The 18549-nt window shown below is 43.3% G+C and overlaps 1 protein-coding gene across 1 annotated transcript in view; it reads left to right on the top strand.

The window, feature by feature from the left end:
• The window catches only part of cpne5b (copine Vb), a 101716-nt gene that overhangs the window by 44136 nt on the left and 39031 nt on the right, over positions 1-18549 (top strand). The window contains exons 7-8 of the mRNA XM_066705685.1: positions 5364-5427; positions 16489-16592. Of these exons, the coding sequence (XP_066561782.1) occupies positions 5364-5427; positions 16489-16592 (168 nt within the window). The remainder of the gene's footprint in view (positions 1-5363; positions 5428-16488; positions 16593-18549) is intronic.

The raw sequence follows: 18549 nt of genomic DNA, 5'->3' as shown, positions 1-18549 counted from the left end.
GGTGTTCTATTATTTTGTCTTTTCCCTCAGATCGACGAAGTTAACTTTGCCTGCGTTTGCCTAGTTTTTTTAGACGAAGGACTGAGAAACGGGCACATAGAAACTGACAGCTGTTCATAATTTGTTTCACAGGGTGTTGATTCACCCCTGACCTTCATGAGAACTGCAATCTACACTCTGAGCGTTGTCTCCCGCAGTTTCCTCCGGATTTGCGCTTCCACTTCACCCTATAGATCTTCGGCATGACTGAGATCAGGCCATAAAAGGGCATAATCCTTGGACCAACTCCCAGCTTTGTGATGTGCCTTTATCTTTCTAGTAGATATATGGCTCCTCTTGTTTCATCAATACTGCCAGTACTTTGCCATCCAAAATATCATGCTATGTCCTGACACAGTTCCCTTTGTGAAAAGCTCCCCGGCACATGACCTCCGACTCAATCCTTTCCCGGCAGAGGGAGACTTTATTCGATTACAGCTGATAATACATGCAGATCTTCAACATCAGCTGAAATTGACAGTGTGCTTATATTCTGAAAGTAAGCACAGATGTGTGTGTGTGTGTGTGTAGGGGAGGATGTATTTATATCAGATGCTGTTTTGGAAGAAAACAGATTTACACCAGTGATTTACACCAGTTATGACTATTATGACAGGTTGGAATTGTAATTCCGGTACCTGCGTGTTTTATAGACACAATGCCACAGTATCACACCGTTAGTGATCAATTTCTCCTGTTGTCAGTCCTCATCCGCTGGGCCCAATACTGAGATACTTGATTGCCTTTTTTTTCCCCCTGGAAGCAGACGACAGAGTACCTGGGAGCTTCGTAATTGCGGAGTGCAGTCCTCTGCATCTCGTTCTCCACACACTGTTGCCCCCGACAGTATGCTGTCTTGTTGAATGTCACCGGGCATTTTTCATTTCAACTACCAAACTCCAAAAGGCTCCTGGAAACAGGATTTACAACTGTGATTTTCACATTAGCAGTAAACGGACCAGATGCTTCTCATTGCTTGATTTCCGAGTCTCTCCGAGGAGACAAAGTGCTGTGTGCGGAGTCCTTTAGTGTGTCGGCTGGTGTGTGTCTGTCTTTGTGTAAGCATACATGTTTTACTTGGTTGTGTATTGGTTTTGTTGTGGTTCGTAACTTTTCTGACACAGTTGTGAAGATAGCTCGAACAATTAACAAAGACTTAAAGTGGGTCAGAGCTGAAGAGACAAGATTGGTTCACCTTGCTTGTTTGTTTGTTTTCCCAGCTCTGTTATGTGTCTGCTACTATTACTTTGTTTGTTTGCTTTATTTGTTCTGAAGCCGTTGTTAAATCATCAAGGCTTTCTGCAGCAGATAATTGGGGCGCTATTGTGGTTTTAAGAGGGCTGTGGGAATAAGACAATGGAGGTTTGAAGAGATCTTTACTCACATTTGCGCCATTATTGGACTCAAGCTGATTAGCACTCGTCTGTCTAGCGCGGCTCCGTGCCAGGCTGTGGCCCTCGCTGATTCCCCAAATATCTGAATTATGTTAAAACTTGGCTAATTTGAGTGCAGCGCACAGGAATTAACACTGTTACCATTATTGCAATACTCTGGAACCGTCTGTAATTTCAGTATATCAAGCATTTGGCTTAATAATTAATTTGCGTATTTTTAATTATGTGATTGGCTGAGGACAATGCACATTCCAACACTGTAGCATCAGACCTGTGTACACACACCTGTATGCATTTCAGTTTGCGTAGGAAGTGGATTGGGAGACATTGACATGAGGCACACCTCCTCGAACTTTTCCTCACAACGGCTGACGTGAGGTGAAATTCCCCTCCTTCGGAGTAACTGAGAGTTCGATGCGCTTCCCTCCTCGGTCCGCCCTGACGAGACCTCTGCCCTCTTCCAGGCCTGATGGGGATGAGTCACTTGCACATTTTCTCTCCAGACTGAGAGAGAAAAACAACATTCTTTCAGCGCTCGCCTCCCTCAATCACGGCAGACTATTGATCTGTCGAACTGTTTTGTTTCCTTTTCCCTCCCAATCTGTTCCTCACAAAGTCGAGGGTAAGATGACATTTGCGCCACCATTGTGTCTCCTGATTGAGCTTTTCAAAGTGTCATCTCTGCAATTCCAATGTATGACTCCTACCCACCCCTCCAAGTTTATACACCACCGCAAGAAGGTCAGAGGTCACCTTTTAGCGCAGAGTCCCAGCTGGAGTGTGAAGAGAAAAGACACAGACCCCCACTGAGATCCATTATTGTTCCACTGGGCTTTTAAGCAACCAAAGTAAAGATTAACTTTATCTCTCCTGGCAGAAGCAAATACAAAAAACATATATAAAACAAATCCATAGACACAGACACACTCAGTAAGTCTCCTGTCACAGCAGTGGTGGTCACTTTATCTACTACAAGTAGTGCTTTGATTTCCCAGTAGTTAATCTGAGCATTTTCTCTGGAATATTCCACCTCCTTCTTTGAAAGCACGCGTATTTTAGTTTTTTGCGGGGCAGGGAGGATTCAGGATCTATTTTTCCTTGATCCATCATCCCGCCGTGTGTCTGCTGTATTATCTGCATCGTGCTGAGGCAAATCAGAGACTCTACAGAGATTTTAGTCTTAAGTGCCCCCAAGACTGGTTAATGGCAGCATAACAGAAGATGCCGACAGATGGGGGTTGGCAGGTGTGTTGAGTGTGAACCTCGAACTCACAATCCCCGGTTTGTAACAGTAGAGAACAATTCTGTTCTTCTATGACTAATGTTGACTCACATCCATAGAGAGTATTTTGGGGCTGAACTCAAAGGAAGTTCTGGTGATATTTTAAAATGGGTTCTTTTGTGTTTTCTCATGGCAATCAGCTGAAAAGACTTCCTCACATAATAGGAGCAGACGTCAGTTGTTGTGAGTGCCTTCCTGTCCTGGTTTCGGCAGGGCTGGAAGGGGAGATGTTGGAGCAGTTAGTGCAGTTTGATCAGCTGACAACACGACTCCCATGCCTGGATGCGTACCCAGGCGCCTGGCTGAGAAGTGCCAGGTCCCTCGAACATCTCTGGAGATTGTCAGGGGCACCGCGTGGGAATTCCCTGACGCAGTATGAATCTCCGAAACCGCGATCCACGCCCAAACCCACAGAGGAGGCTCCTGTCCTCAGTTCCTGATTTCCGCATGACTTCAGGATGCGCCGCCACATCTGAATAGTCGCTTGTTTGTGTCCTGTTTGGCTGTTCTGACCCTCGGCCACCTGGAAAACAAAAGGCTCAGATCAAGCCTGGAGGCTGAGGAAACACCAGTAGAACTTGTTTAGATGTTTTAACAGCTCACTGAATGACATTTAAGTGAGAACGCCACTTATGCAATTTGCCACATTTATTCTTACTCCCTTTATAGTTGTATCACAGCCTTAAAAAAAGCCAATTCTTCTATTTCATGTCTATCTTTTCAGGCTTCTAAATAATTAACAGATCCAGTTCCTCTACACAGTCATGTCACCCTCACTGAAGCATGAAACAGATGTAATCCACCAAGATGGCCCAGATTGGGGTTACAATTACCATATTGTAGAAGTCTATGGCAACGTCATTTTTGCCCAACTGTTTCTCCTCATATGCTGCGACACTGACAGCTCGGGAGGATCTCTGTGTTGGACGCGTTAACCTTCTGTTCGCATTGCAACGCGCGGATTGGAAGAGAAGAGCAGGCATCCTGACAGCGCATGACTCTCCGGTCCCTGGTTCACTGAAGGAGGGTTAAATGAAGTTGACAGTACTTTCGGGCAACAAAGGAGAGGCCGTGCACAGTGATTAGTTGTCCTTTTATGGGCTTCCAGAGCTGGCTGAACCCAAAATGATGAGTTAATATAAAGATAAAATATCCCTTGAGGCAACTGTTTTGTGAAGGTTAATGGCTTGACAGAGCCTGCCTTAGGCACAGTTTTTATTGCGGTGCGCGGTTTTGAAGCACTGTTGCTTTTTTGGCTGCGTGTGATTCTGATAATTTAAAAGGCGGGCATCTCACAGTTCAGGCGATGGGCTCAAGCGAAGCCAGCGCCGGGACTTTCCTGTAGGCCTGATACATGTCTCGAAGAGCAGTGGTGTAGGATCAGGTGGTAGCTCCTGTTCCTGGGGTCAACAGACTTGTTTTTAGCTGAGAGTGGCAGTGAGTTTGTGTCCTCGGGAACGGGTCAGGATTGATCTACAGTAGGTCTGCCGCACAAGCTGCCAGGCTCCCAGTGCAGGTACCTCCCACAGCGTGACTCAGGCTTGTTTGTTTGTTTAATTAAAAATGTTGTACACCACCGCCTAGTCAATGAGACACATCTGTCACTTTAATACCTCATGTGGGAAATGGCAATAATGCAACTAGTGGGAGGCTGTGTTTATTAATTTCTTCCTACTTTTAAACAGTGCAGCAACCTATGGATTTCCATTAACTAATAATAATGACCTTCAGCTGTAAGAAACTCAGACTAGGTTGTTTTGTGTTTGTGTATTTACGTACTGAACATGAATCACAAATCCTGCCCCTGTGGGCGCCGTGACAGCCAGGCAGACAGGCCGCTGGGAACATCTCGATGGGAATAATGTCTGCTCCCGCCCTGCTCCGCTGCCCCCTCCGAGGACGCTGGGACCCACCCTGACCGTAGCAAGCCCTGAGAAGGGACAGGGGGTGTCTCAGATTCAGTTCAGACATCTGAATCAACATACCTTTAATTCAGATCAGCCCCCTCTGTGACTGGCTGCAGTTGCGCTCCTTATTTCCAAGGCGGACCAATTTAGAGCGTCTTTTGTTCTTCTTGTTCTGTATATCTTTGAGTGTGAATGCACTGTTTTCTTATTTATTGAAGATCTCTGCAATAACTATCTTTTAAATGTGATCAGTAACATTTTTATTCTCAGATAAAGTTTTCGGTTAAGATTAGAACCAGACTAACTAAGGTTAGATTCCACAGTAACATTAGGTGTCCAGTTATTAATATCGCTCCTGCTGATGGTCTTTCATTTACACACAATGCTGCAGTTCGGTCTGTTGCTATAATGCCGCAGTGCACTGAAATTCTTTCTGTGTGCCATTGAGGTTTCTTGACCGGGTCAGGACTCCTACTGTAGAATCTGTGTATCTTATTTGTTTTATATAAAGTGTACTATCAATTTCAGCAGTTGATGAAGCAGCTGTACTTCCAGCTTTGTCTCAGGTGTTTCCAGAAACTTGCTTAGGTCTCATTATATGTGTATATGTCTGTGTGTGTTCGGAATTTCTTCCAGATATACAAATAGAAATAGATGGATGTCATTATAATTCACTTCAGCCGAAGCGTTTGCTTTGTATACAGAGAACATATTGATAGTTTCTTCCTCTTTCTCTTCCAGTGGAATTCCAGGAAAGAAATGCGGCACCATTATTTTATCTGCCGAGGAACTGGGCAACTGCAGGGTAAGTACATCGAAGTTCACGCAGGAAGGGCGACCCAGACAAAATGCTCACTGTGTCACCTGGGGTGGAGGGCCATGTGTGTCTGTGTGACAGAGGGATTTTTTTTTTTGTGTGTGTGTGTGTGTGTGTGTGTGTGTGTGTGTCCTGTACTCCTTTGGGATTATCCTAGATTAGTAACAGTAATTGTGTTACAACAGGGACCTGCCTAGTTTAATTAATGCAGGGGTTTGATTTTTGTAGTTTTTTACACAGTTTATCCCTTGACCCACACATACATAGTCTTGACCCCCACACACAGCGGACTGGGCAATTTTCCCACAGCTCTTTTGAGTATCCATGGCACAAATTACAGTCTGTTGCAATAGTGTCAGGTCTTATGTGGATTTTTTTATTATTGGCCTTATTTTTTAAATTATTTTCATCTCTGCATGGCTCTGAACTCCAGACAAGCAAAACTGCCAGGCAACAATGTTTTTTAGAGTATTTATCACTGTTCTGTATTTAAATTCCCCCATTGCCATGATTATAACATTCCATAAAACATAACACAGTAGTATACATTATACGTCTGAACTGAAGTACATCAACCACGATCGACCACAGAATACAATGCAAGGTTCTTTAAAGGGCGTTCAGGTGAAAGCAGAAAAATTGGCATGAGGTGGAATTTATTATACAAAGTGACTTCCTTCCAAACACGTGGATTACAGCTGTCAAACGTTTCTTTGGGCCGTGTCTCTGAATGGCGGCTCGAGATACGTGTGATTGACTGGGAAACGGGATGAGAATCAATATAATTTGGATGCCAGTGCAGGATTCCTCTTGTCAGTTTCTTACTCTATTGGTTTTCTCGCTGTAAAAGTCAAAGCGATAATGTTTCTAATTAATGTTAAATATCTGTCTGTTTTTTCATTACCACTGGCATATATACACTGTAAAGTAATGGCCTTAGTTTTAAATGTTTTTAATTAATTTATTTGTGCGTTTATTAGTTAATGTTTTGTTTTGCAAGCCACAAACGAGGCACTATTTAACGTAATTTGATTTATACATTATGAATATAACTTCAAAAACAAACTGAACAACACAGCAAAACAGAAACAGCTGGGTGTTAGCAAAATGGTAATGAATGGTCCTTTTATAAAAGCTGCTTCCAGGAACAGACATTGATGCTTTTAGATCAAAGTGGGATTGAATTAAAATAGTGCTGCAGCTGGCTGGATGGAAATGCTGGATCGAGTTGGGAACCTGTTGTCTCTAATGGACTGGATGGTTTCACATCAGCATCAGCTGCATTGGAGCTTGTGCCGGACCAGTGGGGGGGATACAATACAATAATTATTGATGGATAGGAGGGGGGGCAGATTTATAGAGAATGTCACAACTGCTATTTCCTGTCATTACAGCGCAGTCTTTGTTTATCTACACAAGGGGCTGTGCCCGTGTGCAGGCATGGTTCTTGCTGTGGAAAAATAGATCTATAATGTGTTTTATTCTCTAAATGCCACATTTGTCCTTACAGTCTACATATGCGTGTCTGACTGTTATTACACTGCCTGTGCTGTTGGACTTTTCATAGCTGTTTGCTTTTATCTGCAAGTGTAGAGGGACGAGAGAGGTGAATCCTTTAGCCCGATTAAGGATAACGTATAGATCCACAGACATGCAGAAATTGATTGGAAATGGCAGATATATTCCATGTGGAAATGCAGAAGATTTGTGAACAGCTGATTTGTGTCAGCTATTGAAACGATTGATTGTTGGCTGAGACACGATACAAGAGGGTAACACAAACAGGACAGAATTATGACCGTTTGATACCAATTTCCACATGAGAGAATTCTCCAAACACTTTTCTAAAACAACTTTACTTTAGGTATTGCTGAAGATAGGAATAGCTTTAAATCAGATTAGAATCAAAAGTGCTCTAATTATGCCGTCATTAAAACATATGAAGGGGGTAATTAAATATCTATGAATCTTATTAAAAATGCCAAAAATAAAGATTTAAGATTCCTCTGCATAGTTTACACTGCTGCAAATTCTAATTATACTATTTAAAGAAGCTAAGATTTTGCAGGGGTCCGAAATTTTGATTATCACGATTTAATAAGAAACAAAATCAGAAATGATCAAAATTTGACACAATATGTTTTAATTATGGTTACGGATTACAGTTTTAACAGTCTTACGGTTCCATTTACGTTACTTAAAGAGCAATATTTTGAGTATTGTAGAGTATTGAAGAGGTGAAATTCAGGGTTCAGTTTTGGTCTGGGCTAGGGTTAGGGTTCGAGCCCCCAGTAAAGGCATTTGTTCAGGTTGGGATTGCATTTCTACTGATATAACTGGATTTTGTGTGGATTTCTATGGACCTGGCTTGAAATTTTAGGGTGTTGGCTGGTGTTTGGGTTGTTGTTTGGCCCAAAAATGGGTCAGGTAACCCACTGATGTAATCCAGCTGGTAAAAGTGCAATCTCTCTCCATTTCACACTGCAATGCAGTCTCGGCACTCAGGATAAATAGGTTAGATATTCTGAATGTTATTCCGTTTTAGGCTAATCATGCATTACAAGAGACAGCAACCATAGCTAACGAGGTTAAAGATGACAACACGCGCGGATAGCAAGCGTGCGGAACTAATAGGTGCAGCAGGGCGCCCGTGCTGTTATCCGGGCCGTGTGAGTGTGAGCGGGACCCTGTCTCACCCTGACCACAGTGCCCGAGTGAGGCACACCACTCGGCACACGCACCAGATCTCCGATTAGACTTTCAAATCCTCGCCTCTGAAAAGCTCCCCATGATCAATGCAAGACATGCCAGTAGCTCGGCTGCTGTACACAAAGGGACTCCACACCTTTAATCAGCTTCAATGGTAGCATTTTGAGCAGGGATTCAAACATCAATTGAATTGTAACTCGTTCTCCGATCTCTTCCCCGCAGCCTCTACCTCCCTACCTCTACACCTCTCTCCCTCCCTCCCTCTCTCTCTCTCTCTCTCTCTCGATATCAGGACTAATTGCATAGACACCCACTCTTCCTTGATGTGTGACCATTAATCTTTTTTGTTCTTCCTCGCATTAAAGTGGCAGGTGTGTACCATTCTGTTTCCAAGGAGGCCTCCCCTGCAGCAGATTTTATTATCACTTGTCGCTTGGGGGGGGGATTTATGGCGGCTCCCCCTGGTTCATTTAGCGGTGGAAACTTGAGCCCCCTGCAGTTTTTCACCTTCTCCCCTGTCAGGAAGAAACACAACACAAAAAATCATTTCTAATTAGGTTTCTGTGCACTTTACAGCTGAAGGAATTCCTTTAATGCATCATCATTTCATAAGATTTACGTTAGCATCAACAAAAAAGTAAAAAGTTTACCACGGAATGTTTTTCTGCATATGATTAATATATCTATGAAGCATATAATGCCTAATTAGCATCAAGCATGTACATTTCTTTTTATATCCTTTTATGAACGATTAAGATCTTATGAAGTATAATAAATTGTATTTTTATTTTACTAGGTAGTCACATTGAGATTAACATCTCTTCTGGAGGAGACTAGTAATGACTTTTTAATGGTATCACATTCATTCTTATTAAAAGGCGGGGAAAAAGGGAACTGATCTGCATAAATGAGTAGTTAATGTATAGGTGTTAATAACCTGAATGTTTATTTACAGTCCCTCACCTACAGTCTAACTGCATCATATATTAAAATAAGCACGATGCAACAACAGGCATCCCATTAAGTGTCCAAACATCATCCTTTAGTAATTTGGAAAGGGGGCTGAAAGACAATTACATTTTCCTAAGGCTCGGCCTATAATAACACATTTCCACATTTAACTACTGAACCTTACCAAAGCACGAACGTAGTATGTATATATGTATGAGCTTTGGTTGATATATTTATTTCCATACCCGTTTTTAATCAGTGAGCGCAATTACATGCCTGCAGTTTTTAAGTGTTTCCAAAGACCACATCGAAGCTGGAGGACTCTCTCAAAAGCAAATGCTTTCTGCAGTGAATACGGAAAAACTCTGTATTACCAGCACTGTGCTAGGAGGCCGTCCCAGTCCTTGGTAGAGTCCCTGTCACTGTGTAGTCTTTATCAGAACGTTTGATCTTCAAACAACTCTATTTGGGGTCCTGAAAATGATAAAGGCCACCTGAGGCTGCTGACACTTTGTTTCCCCAGACAGCACACTCTCGTTTCACACTTGCTGCAGGCTTGGGTAATTGCGTTATATCTGGATTGGTCCAGAGGATTGGTCGAATGATGCAATCAGGTTCGCTGGTTCTGTGTTTTTGCCTGCTCTCTTTCGTGCTTGGTTTTTAGTGCTGCATGCATATTATCTCTGCTGCTATCTGTTCCCCATTCCCAGGTGCATTTATATCAAGTCTGAAGGACACAAAGAGCACACTGAGCACATAAACGCAGGCTGTGGGGGAGGGAGCGGGGGGGGGGAGCTTAAATGTGCACAAAGCAGTGTTTTTCTTTGCTTTAATATTTCATAAAAGGATAGAACGATTCCGAGAGAGCCTGAGAAGAGGGGGAGAAAGAAATCAGGTATCCTTGCACAGAAGGTCTTTCTTCAAAGATCAAAGTGCTTCCCTTGGCTGCTATTATCTTCAGCTCGTCTGAAGTGCTGACGGAGGGTGATTTGCGAGAATTGGTATCTGCTCTTGGTGCCAATCAAGCCCGGCCCAGGTAGTGGGACTCATCCGTGAAGGAATTGTCTCTCCTCCTCCACATTGCTCCGGAGGGGACTTCTGTCAGGCACTATATTATATGCTACTTGAAGAGTTTTCTTTCTTTCTTTTTTCTTACTTTCTTTATTTCTTTCTGTATTGTGGGTAACTCCTTGCCAGTCAAATCCCTTCACCCTCCCCTGTAACCAGTTTTGATGAAGACTTAAGTCAAAACACCAGCTCCTCCTGTCTGCTCATTTTCTGCTCCATTGCAAGTGCTGGTTATGAAACAGAATATAAATAAATGACACATATGTGTGTAAACAAACCTACCTATACATATATATTGTTTTAGCAGTTGAAGCTTATGACATATTCACAGCTGTATTTTATTTTATTCGATTTTTTAACGAGAAGACAAGAGGAAAGCACTTTCGGGGTAACAGTTTGCTTTCTACCATCTGCTGCTTCCTGTTATCTGCTGTCATTCAACACTCATGCAGTTTGAGAGTAAAAGGTACAATGTAAGATAGTGATTAATACAAAATGTAAAAGTAAACCATTGGGTGTCCACGGCATAAGATCTATAGATTCCTGACCTTCCGCAGTGTTTGATATGTGACGGCAGCTGAACTCATATCCAAAGCGACCGATGCAATTTTAATGAGAGAATCGGAGAAGATGTCAGCAGAGATTCCCTGACATGATGTCCTGACTGATTGGATTCCACAACAATGCTTGTCCGCCCATGAGCGACCCGCAGCTCGTTAACTCCGACACGTCGAACCACCCGAACATGAATTATGAAGCGACTGATCACGTTAGCTGAACTGCTGCTGCTGCTGTCACTCGTTGTAGTCGTCAGCATAGTCGTGCCAAACCCTCTGTGGTGGTGGTGCCAATTTTCCTGCAGTAAGTCTTCTGTATGACTGTCTGTACTAGGGCCCATATAACACACCAGCCAGATGTGTTGGATTTTGTTCCATTTTGTGCTTAGTGGATTGGCACAGTTAAATGATCTCCATATCTCGTCGTTTTAATAAGGCACGACTCTGAAATCATGACGTGCAGAAGCAGCAGCTACAGCAGTAGTAGCTTGTCATAAAATAAATAATTAACTGCAACTACTGTGGCATAGTCTTCTTTGATACTGTACATATATTTTATAAATCCAGTGATGATAATGCACCTGTAATTTGAAACCATATAATGTAGATTTCTCCCTTCAGTTTGACTGTTTTTTTTGTTTCATTGCATTTCCTTTTTATCCCGGATCAGCGGGGGGGATTGGAATCAGTTCTAATGCAGTGGTGCCCTCGGTTATAGTTGTATTTTTTCAATTATATTATTGTCATTGAACTCATCCCCAGCAGCTGCAGGAATGGGTTTTATTCCCCTGGTGTTTGCCAACACCCCCTGCGCATCTTGGCAGAGAGACCCTTTCTTTCCTCACTGGAGGCCCAATAAGGAACGACTGGTGTGCGGCGGCATAATGCCTTATTTATGATTATGTGAAGGTGTTTCTGTGAGGCAGATGCACTGAGATTACAAAGTGCTTTTGGAAAAGGCTGTGGAGAAGCTCTTTGCATCTGAGAGAGGAAGAAGGTTGGGGAAGATAGAGGCGCATTCAGCCGGGCACAGGGCTTCGTCTGCGTAGATTAAGATCAATACTTAAAACACAAGGCTTAGCAGGCGTTCTTCTCGTCCTTTAATAAAAGCACCATGGAAAGAAGTCGCTTTTTGACATGTAATGAAGATTTAAAGACCTACGCATTTAACGGTCACTTAAGCAAAGCAACCCCGACAAAGCATAGTTCTTCCTTGGAGTCTTGGTGTGCAGGGGGAAACGGACAAGCTTGCAACAGTGTGCTGTCATTAATGGTTCGTACCCAGGCATTAGTTGACTTGATAGGACCAAATGGTCACTCTCTATGTGGCGGAATGGGATTGCAGTGCACCCTGGGGTCTTCTGCATTAGACATTTCCCTTGTGGCATTGAAGGGGCTGTGGGGATTGTCACTGACTGTGGTGCACTTCAGAGTCAATCACTAGGAGGAGATGGAAACCCTGTGTAATTACAACGAGAGCATGGGTTGTTAGGTTGTGATCACGAGAGAGTAGGGGGGGCCCTCGCCGACTTCCACAGAGCTATTAAAATGCCATTAGCGCATCATTACCAAGTTTGAGTCAACCCCGCTTAAAAAACAACAACAATCACTTAGAGATGTCACAAAACAATCACTGCACAGTTTACCTGCCTGAGTGCCTCGAAGGTAATCATCTGCTCCTTCTCCTTCTTCCTTTGCCTCTCTTGTATCTTCTTCATCTCCTCCTCTTTCTCTGCGCGGTACCTCTGCTGAATGACAGCAGTACGAGTCGTTTTTGTCGGAGTACATTTTTGCTTGTGCTGATAGGATGGATGTGTGGTCCACGGAGAGGGGACCTCGGCGGCGCGGGTGAGGGTGAATAGCTACGGAAGGCGGAGCACCGTGTGGAGTGGAACTAATTAAGACTTGCCCAGGAGAGCTGCCAGATCATTCGGTGTGCCTGGGATCCCCGCTGTGTCTGTGTGCTGCTGTGCGCAATTACCTCCACTCAGATTTGCCAGGCTGTGTCTGAGAGTGACAGGCACCTGTGCCATACCTCCTCTCCCCTGTTCTCTCTCTCTCTCTCTCTCTCGGGGAGATTCTGTAACTCTTCTCTCCCCTCTCCTGTCCTCTCTCTCTCTCTCTCTCTCTCTCTCTCTCTCTGGTACAAGGTTCTGTACCACCTCTCCCCCACTCTCTGGGTACGCACTTCTCTGGGGGAAGGTCTTGTCCTTCTCTCCCCTGACTCTCACAGGAATATTGATTGTGGACCGATGCAGGCAGGTGGACTTCCTTCTCTAAAATCGATTCCACAAATACAGACGTTGTTTGTTTAACCTTCTTGCTTACAATTCCTCTGTTGGTCTATTGATTGATTGTTCTTCGCCCACTCAGCCTTGCCAGCGTTCCTGGTGAAGTTCTTCCAAGAGAGTTGATGATGACCCGTTCCATGTCCTCGGCCACACGGAGCAGAAGTCCCCGTTGTTTTCACACCTGGGCTAAACCCCCCAGCAGTGTCCAAGGCTGCAGTTGAAATTGATACACCCGTGCTGTTGCCATTGCTGACATGCTCCCGCTCTTCACTGCCAGCCTGTGACAGCGGGCCCGACAGGCGATCGTAATGCAATTGTCACACTACAGAAGCACTAAAGAAGTGTGGACAGGGACGGAGTGAGGGAGGCACTTGCATCTCTGTTGTTTTACCGTCCCCTCAGCTGCAGTGCCCTGCTACTCATGTCAGACATCTTGTCCAGGCAACACTTACATGACTTTGCACTTGCACTTGCACTTGCACTTGCACTTGCATGAAAAGTTTACTTTAAATACCGAGCATTAGAACAACATTAAATGTAGGCCCCCTTCAGTGATTGTATTGTAGTCGTAGAACCCAAAGGAAGAGCTTTGGGGCACAGGAGGGAACCACAAATAGAAATTAGGATAAAGACATCAGCCAAGCAGACACGCAGAGCTCCGGGTCCAGGCAGCAACAATTGGGAAACTGTCAGCGATAGCATTAGTTCAAGATTGCAGGAGGTCGGCTTATCCCTGTTGTACGGACCTGCCGGCAATGCCAAAAGGCAGATACAAACCCAACACGATAAGAAAGCAAACAGCGGTACACTGTGTGATATGAGCGATTAAGCTGTCAGTGGAATATATGAAAATTAAGTTATATGATTAAATAAGCGTAGCAGGATCAATGAGTACAGTCTCTCTCTCTCTCTCGCTCAGCCATGCGGTGAGCTTTGCTGTGTTTTACTTCTTGTGTTTTAGAGGTTTTTGATATTGCTGGCGCATGTCCAAGTGCTTTGCCAGTATGATGTATGGAAATGAGAGCCCATGTCTGTCCCCCCCGGCCAATACTCTTTTGATTCTGTGCAGCTTAGCGCAAAAATCCCCTCCCAGATAAGCTGTCAGGACAATGATCTCGCTGAGTAACCGCTTTAACTGTACAACTTTGAAAACAACCGAGGCTTAAATATCAAACTTTTCTGTATTTCGGACTTTTGTAAAGGGAGGAACGGCGTGGAATTTGTGCAACTAAACAGCTGTCAATGTGCCAGCTGCTGTTGTGTTTTCAGAGGTGTATGTATGTAATTTATTTCATGTTTCCTCCAAAGAGAGCTGCAAAGCCCTCATCCAAATAAATTAAAATATAATATCTTCTATGCCATGTCAGCTTGAGAGATGCTTTAAGGCTACCCAACTATTGACATGACACGCTTTGACTGAGCAGAGATCAGCAGAAGAGGAGGAGATGGTTGCAGAGCAGTAATGAAACAGACAGAAAACAGATTATCAGAAGAGTAAATCTACACCGGGTCAATAATCATAACTAGAGAGGCTAGAATTAATTCTGTAAGGCAATCATTGAGATGCAGGATTGTATAGCTTGCATACCTCTTGTTACTGCATTTCCTTTGCCAAGGATTAATAATCGCGCACTGAAGGCCTAGTTATCCGTTCATGCAAATTGCCTCCCGTTTAATGAAAATTCCACAGTCTATTTTCTGGGCTAATAGCTGGCTCTCGAGAAGCAATGCCTTCATGGATCTGCAGTTTCACAGGTAATAGCAGGTAAAAGCTCTGAATGTTAGGGCCTGCCGTGCAGCTCGCTCCCGAGGAAGGACCAGTTCGGGTCAGAGAGCTCAGCTGACCCGGTGTTCAGTCCTGCCCTGTCAGCAGACACAATATCATCGTCAGTCTCCGCTTGAGACGTGAAGTGTGTTGACGTCGTGACACAGCAGCGGACTGACATCTGAGCGGCTTCAGAGGCAAAGCCAAGGCCTGCATCCAGCTGTCCCACGCCCCGAGACAGAGCAGGCAAGTCAGGGCTCATTGTCAACATGTCAGTGCATGTCATCGATATCTGGGCCTGTCCGCCGGCTGTGCATCAGACCGACACAAGTCCGCCGAGCGCTGCAGCTCCCTCGTAACGTGCAATACTGCCCAACTGTGGTGCACTGTCAACAAGAAAGGCAGATTTTTATTTTTATTTGAATGTACTACCCCACTTTTCATGATGCACCCTGGCCTAGATCCTTTCTGTACACTGACAGTTTGTTTATTTCTTTATTTATTCAATCAGCAAATGAATATGCATGAGCCCGAGTACCCCAGTCCTCCCCCCCCACACACTTCCCTTTCATCAGCATTTGCCTGAACCATGTAAAAGCATTTTACAGTCAGTCAGTGAATGAATATACATATAGTCTGTCATACATATTAAAATAAAATTAAACAGACATGTTATGCATTGCAACCCTGGTCCTGAAGGCCCCCCTGCCCTGCTGGTTTTTGTTCCAACATTTAGATTTGACTTTTTAAATTGTGAAATAAAATAGTTGGTTCTTTAATAAGTTCTTTAAAAAGTTCTATACTTATACTAACTTAAAACCCCTACTGTTTATAATAATGAAAAGGCTGAATTAATAAATTATTAGTTCAATTAAGTAATTGAAAGCTCGGTTGGAACAAAAACTACCAGGGTAGGTTAAAAGGATTTTAAATTTAAAGCATTATCCATGTGGAGCACACATGCAGAACTGAGGACGATGAACGAGTGAATCTTTATTACTGCAGTGAATATCATGTCTGCTCGTCTATTTGGATGTTTGTAAAAACAATGGTCTGATTGGCACTTAAACAAGGACGTTATATTGTCTGCAGAGTCCGCTGTAAATGTGTGCTTAGTGCTGCTCAGCATTCTGCGGTTGTTTTCTAATGTGCTTCGTGCACTGTGATTGCAAAGGGTAATTTAGCAGAGGAACAAAATACATTTCATTAACATACTCTTGATCGTGAGGATGAAAAATGAATTACGGCACACTGCAGGATTTGCATTTTAAAGGTGGTTTATGAATGTACCTTGAGGTTGAAATATATGACGCCCCTGAATTCTAAATATATGTCCATTGTGCGATCTATCAATTAAGAGAAGATCAGTATCTTATTTTAAAGCCATTGTTTTTGCCGTATAGGCTTTGTATCTCCTGAATTTGTTTCAGTTAGAGTCTAACACGCTCACTGTCTCCTCCAGCTTTCTTTAACAGCAATATAAAATCTAATCACTGTTGTGTTTCTGATATATATGTATATAACAGGACTCCCTAGATTTAAATCCCAAGCTTACTGTACGCTTTCCTCTGTGTAACCTGGATTATATTTTATGCACCCAGTCTTTTGCCATGACTGATCACAGCAAGCCTCAAAGAACGACTGCTTTTGTGAAGAGATGAAAGCCAAAGTCCCACGAGATTTCTTAAGGTTTCCGTGTCTCTCGCAGGATAGCGCCACGATGCAGTTCTGCGCCAACAAGCTGGACAAGAAGGACTTCTTCGGAAAATCTGATCCTTTCATGGTCTTTTACAGAAGCAATGAAGATGGAACGTAAGTTTCCCATGCGCTCTGTTGTGTCCGATCAAAAATACATCAAAAGCAATATAATTACAAAAAATGTTATATGAAGTTAAAAGATGAAAAATAACTTTTAGAAATGGAAATTTTATTTTTTTATAATTTTATTCCATAAAGTATATTCTCCATATGGGAAGCTTTGTGTTTAAAATGGTTTTGTGCTTCAAAAGAAAAAGAAAAACAAAACTGCCCTGTGTGAAATGCTTCTTGAATAATCTGTCGCTTTTAAGCCCAACGAATTACATGCTATTGCACACAGTAAATTAACTCTGAAAGACAGAGGACTTCCCTGTCAAATTCCAAATATTACATAAGTATGTAATGGTTACATAACTTACTTTTGTTTTACCAGTACAAATATTTTACACATATAAAGACTGCAGAAGAGTTACAAATTACAAATATACAAATATATTGCACTGAGTAATTACATTGTAATTACTGTGCATAGTCCCATATAATTGTCTTGGTTAACTTATTAACTACAAACAAAAACAAGACTGGCTTTACAGCCTATTTAGCATCTTCCACTCCACTCCAATGTGTCTGCAGTTCCAGGACGCAGGGTGTTAACACAAAGCCGGACAAATGTGGAAGAGAATATGAAATCCTTTGCAATTAAACAAATGAGTCACTGGGGTGCAAATGTGTGCTTGCTTCTCTATGTAAGGCTGGGAGTCCGTAATTACTGTCTCTGTTTAGGCCTGAGGTGTTTGTGGGAATGTGTGTCATTTAACTCCATGGTCAAACATTGCAGCTTCTCCCCTATGGCTGTCAACACACCCTGGGATGAGGCAGAACATGGATTTCGCAGGTCTCTATAATGTCCAGAGCAACAGCAGAGAATCAGTACAAGGAAGGCAGACTTTCCCTCTGTTTCCTCACTGCAGTGTCCTGTGCTCCCCTGCTGCCCGCATCACAGGGGTGTGCTGAGTGAAACCTCTCCACTCGCCCTGTTTCAATTCTTTCCATGAAAAGAAACATGCACATTTTCCATACCTGCAGGAAAGGAATGGAAATTACATCTTGTGCGTGCATGCAATATAATTTAATGATCTCATTTAGGAGAAATGTCTGTAATGGGGCACATATGGCCATCTAATTGCCTCGTGGGGAATTCACTAGGTGACCAGATGATCCATAAAGAACTCGGAAAACAATGTGCGTTTCTATTTTGTGTTCCCCCGTGATCAGACATCGTTTGATTGTGCGTGATCTTACTCCATATGCTGTTCTAACATGTAGCAGTAATATAAAACAAACCACCCACAAAGAGATGGAGCTCTTTGAGGCAGTACCCCTCGCTCACTGACGGCATCACTGTCAGTCTGCGCCAATATTCATATGGTGTTGGCAGAGCGTAGATGAAGCTCATGGCAAGACTGTGAATGCCAAGTGTCAGGAAACAAATCTGCTGGGGGCAGAGTTCACAGTATTTAGTAGTTTGGGGATTTCTGACAAAGTTTGGAAGTACTTTTGAGTACTTGAGTGCCTTCAAGGCAAGGCACAGGAAAACAAGAAAGAGATACATTCGCTGTACAACTTCCTGCTTGATAGAAACTTTTGAAATTGCACTAAGATTTGCCTCCTGAAGGAGCCCTGGCCTCCCATTTCAATCCCAGCCTTCAGGGTGTCCGCTGATGATGAAAACTCCTGGAAATCGTTTATCTATCTTGATACTCGCTCACGCTCTCTCAGCGCTGTCAGCCCACCAACTGTTCTAGCCAGAGATGCCAATATGGGGGCAGTTTATGAGCTGGGGCCTGGGTGTCAGGGAGAAGGGGGTTCCAGATGTGGCAGTAAAGAGGGAAGGAGCCCCCAGCTAGAGCAGATGTTCAGAAATCTGCCACCTCTCTATGTCACCCAGACTGACGCCGGGTCTGTCTTATATTCCTTTTTATTTTCTTATTCCTTTTAAAATATGAAACAA

This window comes from Amia ocellicauda, chromosome 5, assembly GCF_036373705.1.
Source record: "Amia ocellicauda isolate fAmiCal2 chromosome 5, fAmiCal2.hap1, whole genome shotgun sequence".
Taxonomy (NCBI): Eukaryota; Metazoa; Chordata; class Actinopteri; order Amiiformes; family Amiidae; genus Amia; species Amia ocellicauda.
The sequence above is the reverse complement of the archived record's forward strand: the minus strand, read 5'-3'. Positions and strand labels throughout refer to the sequence as shown.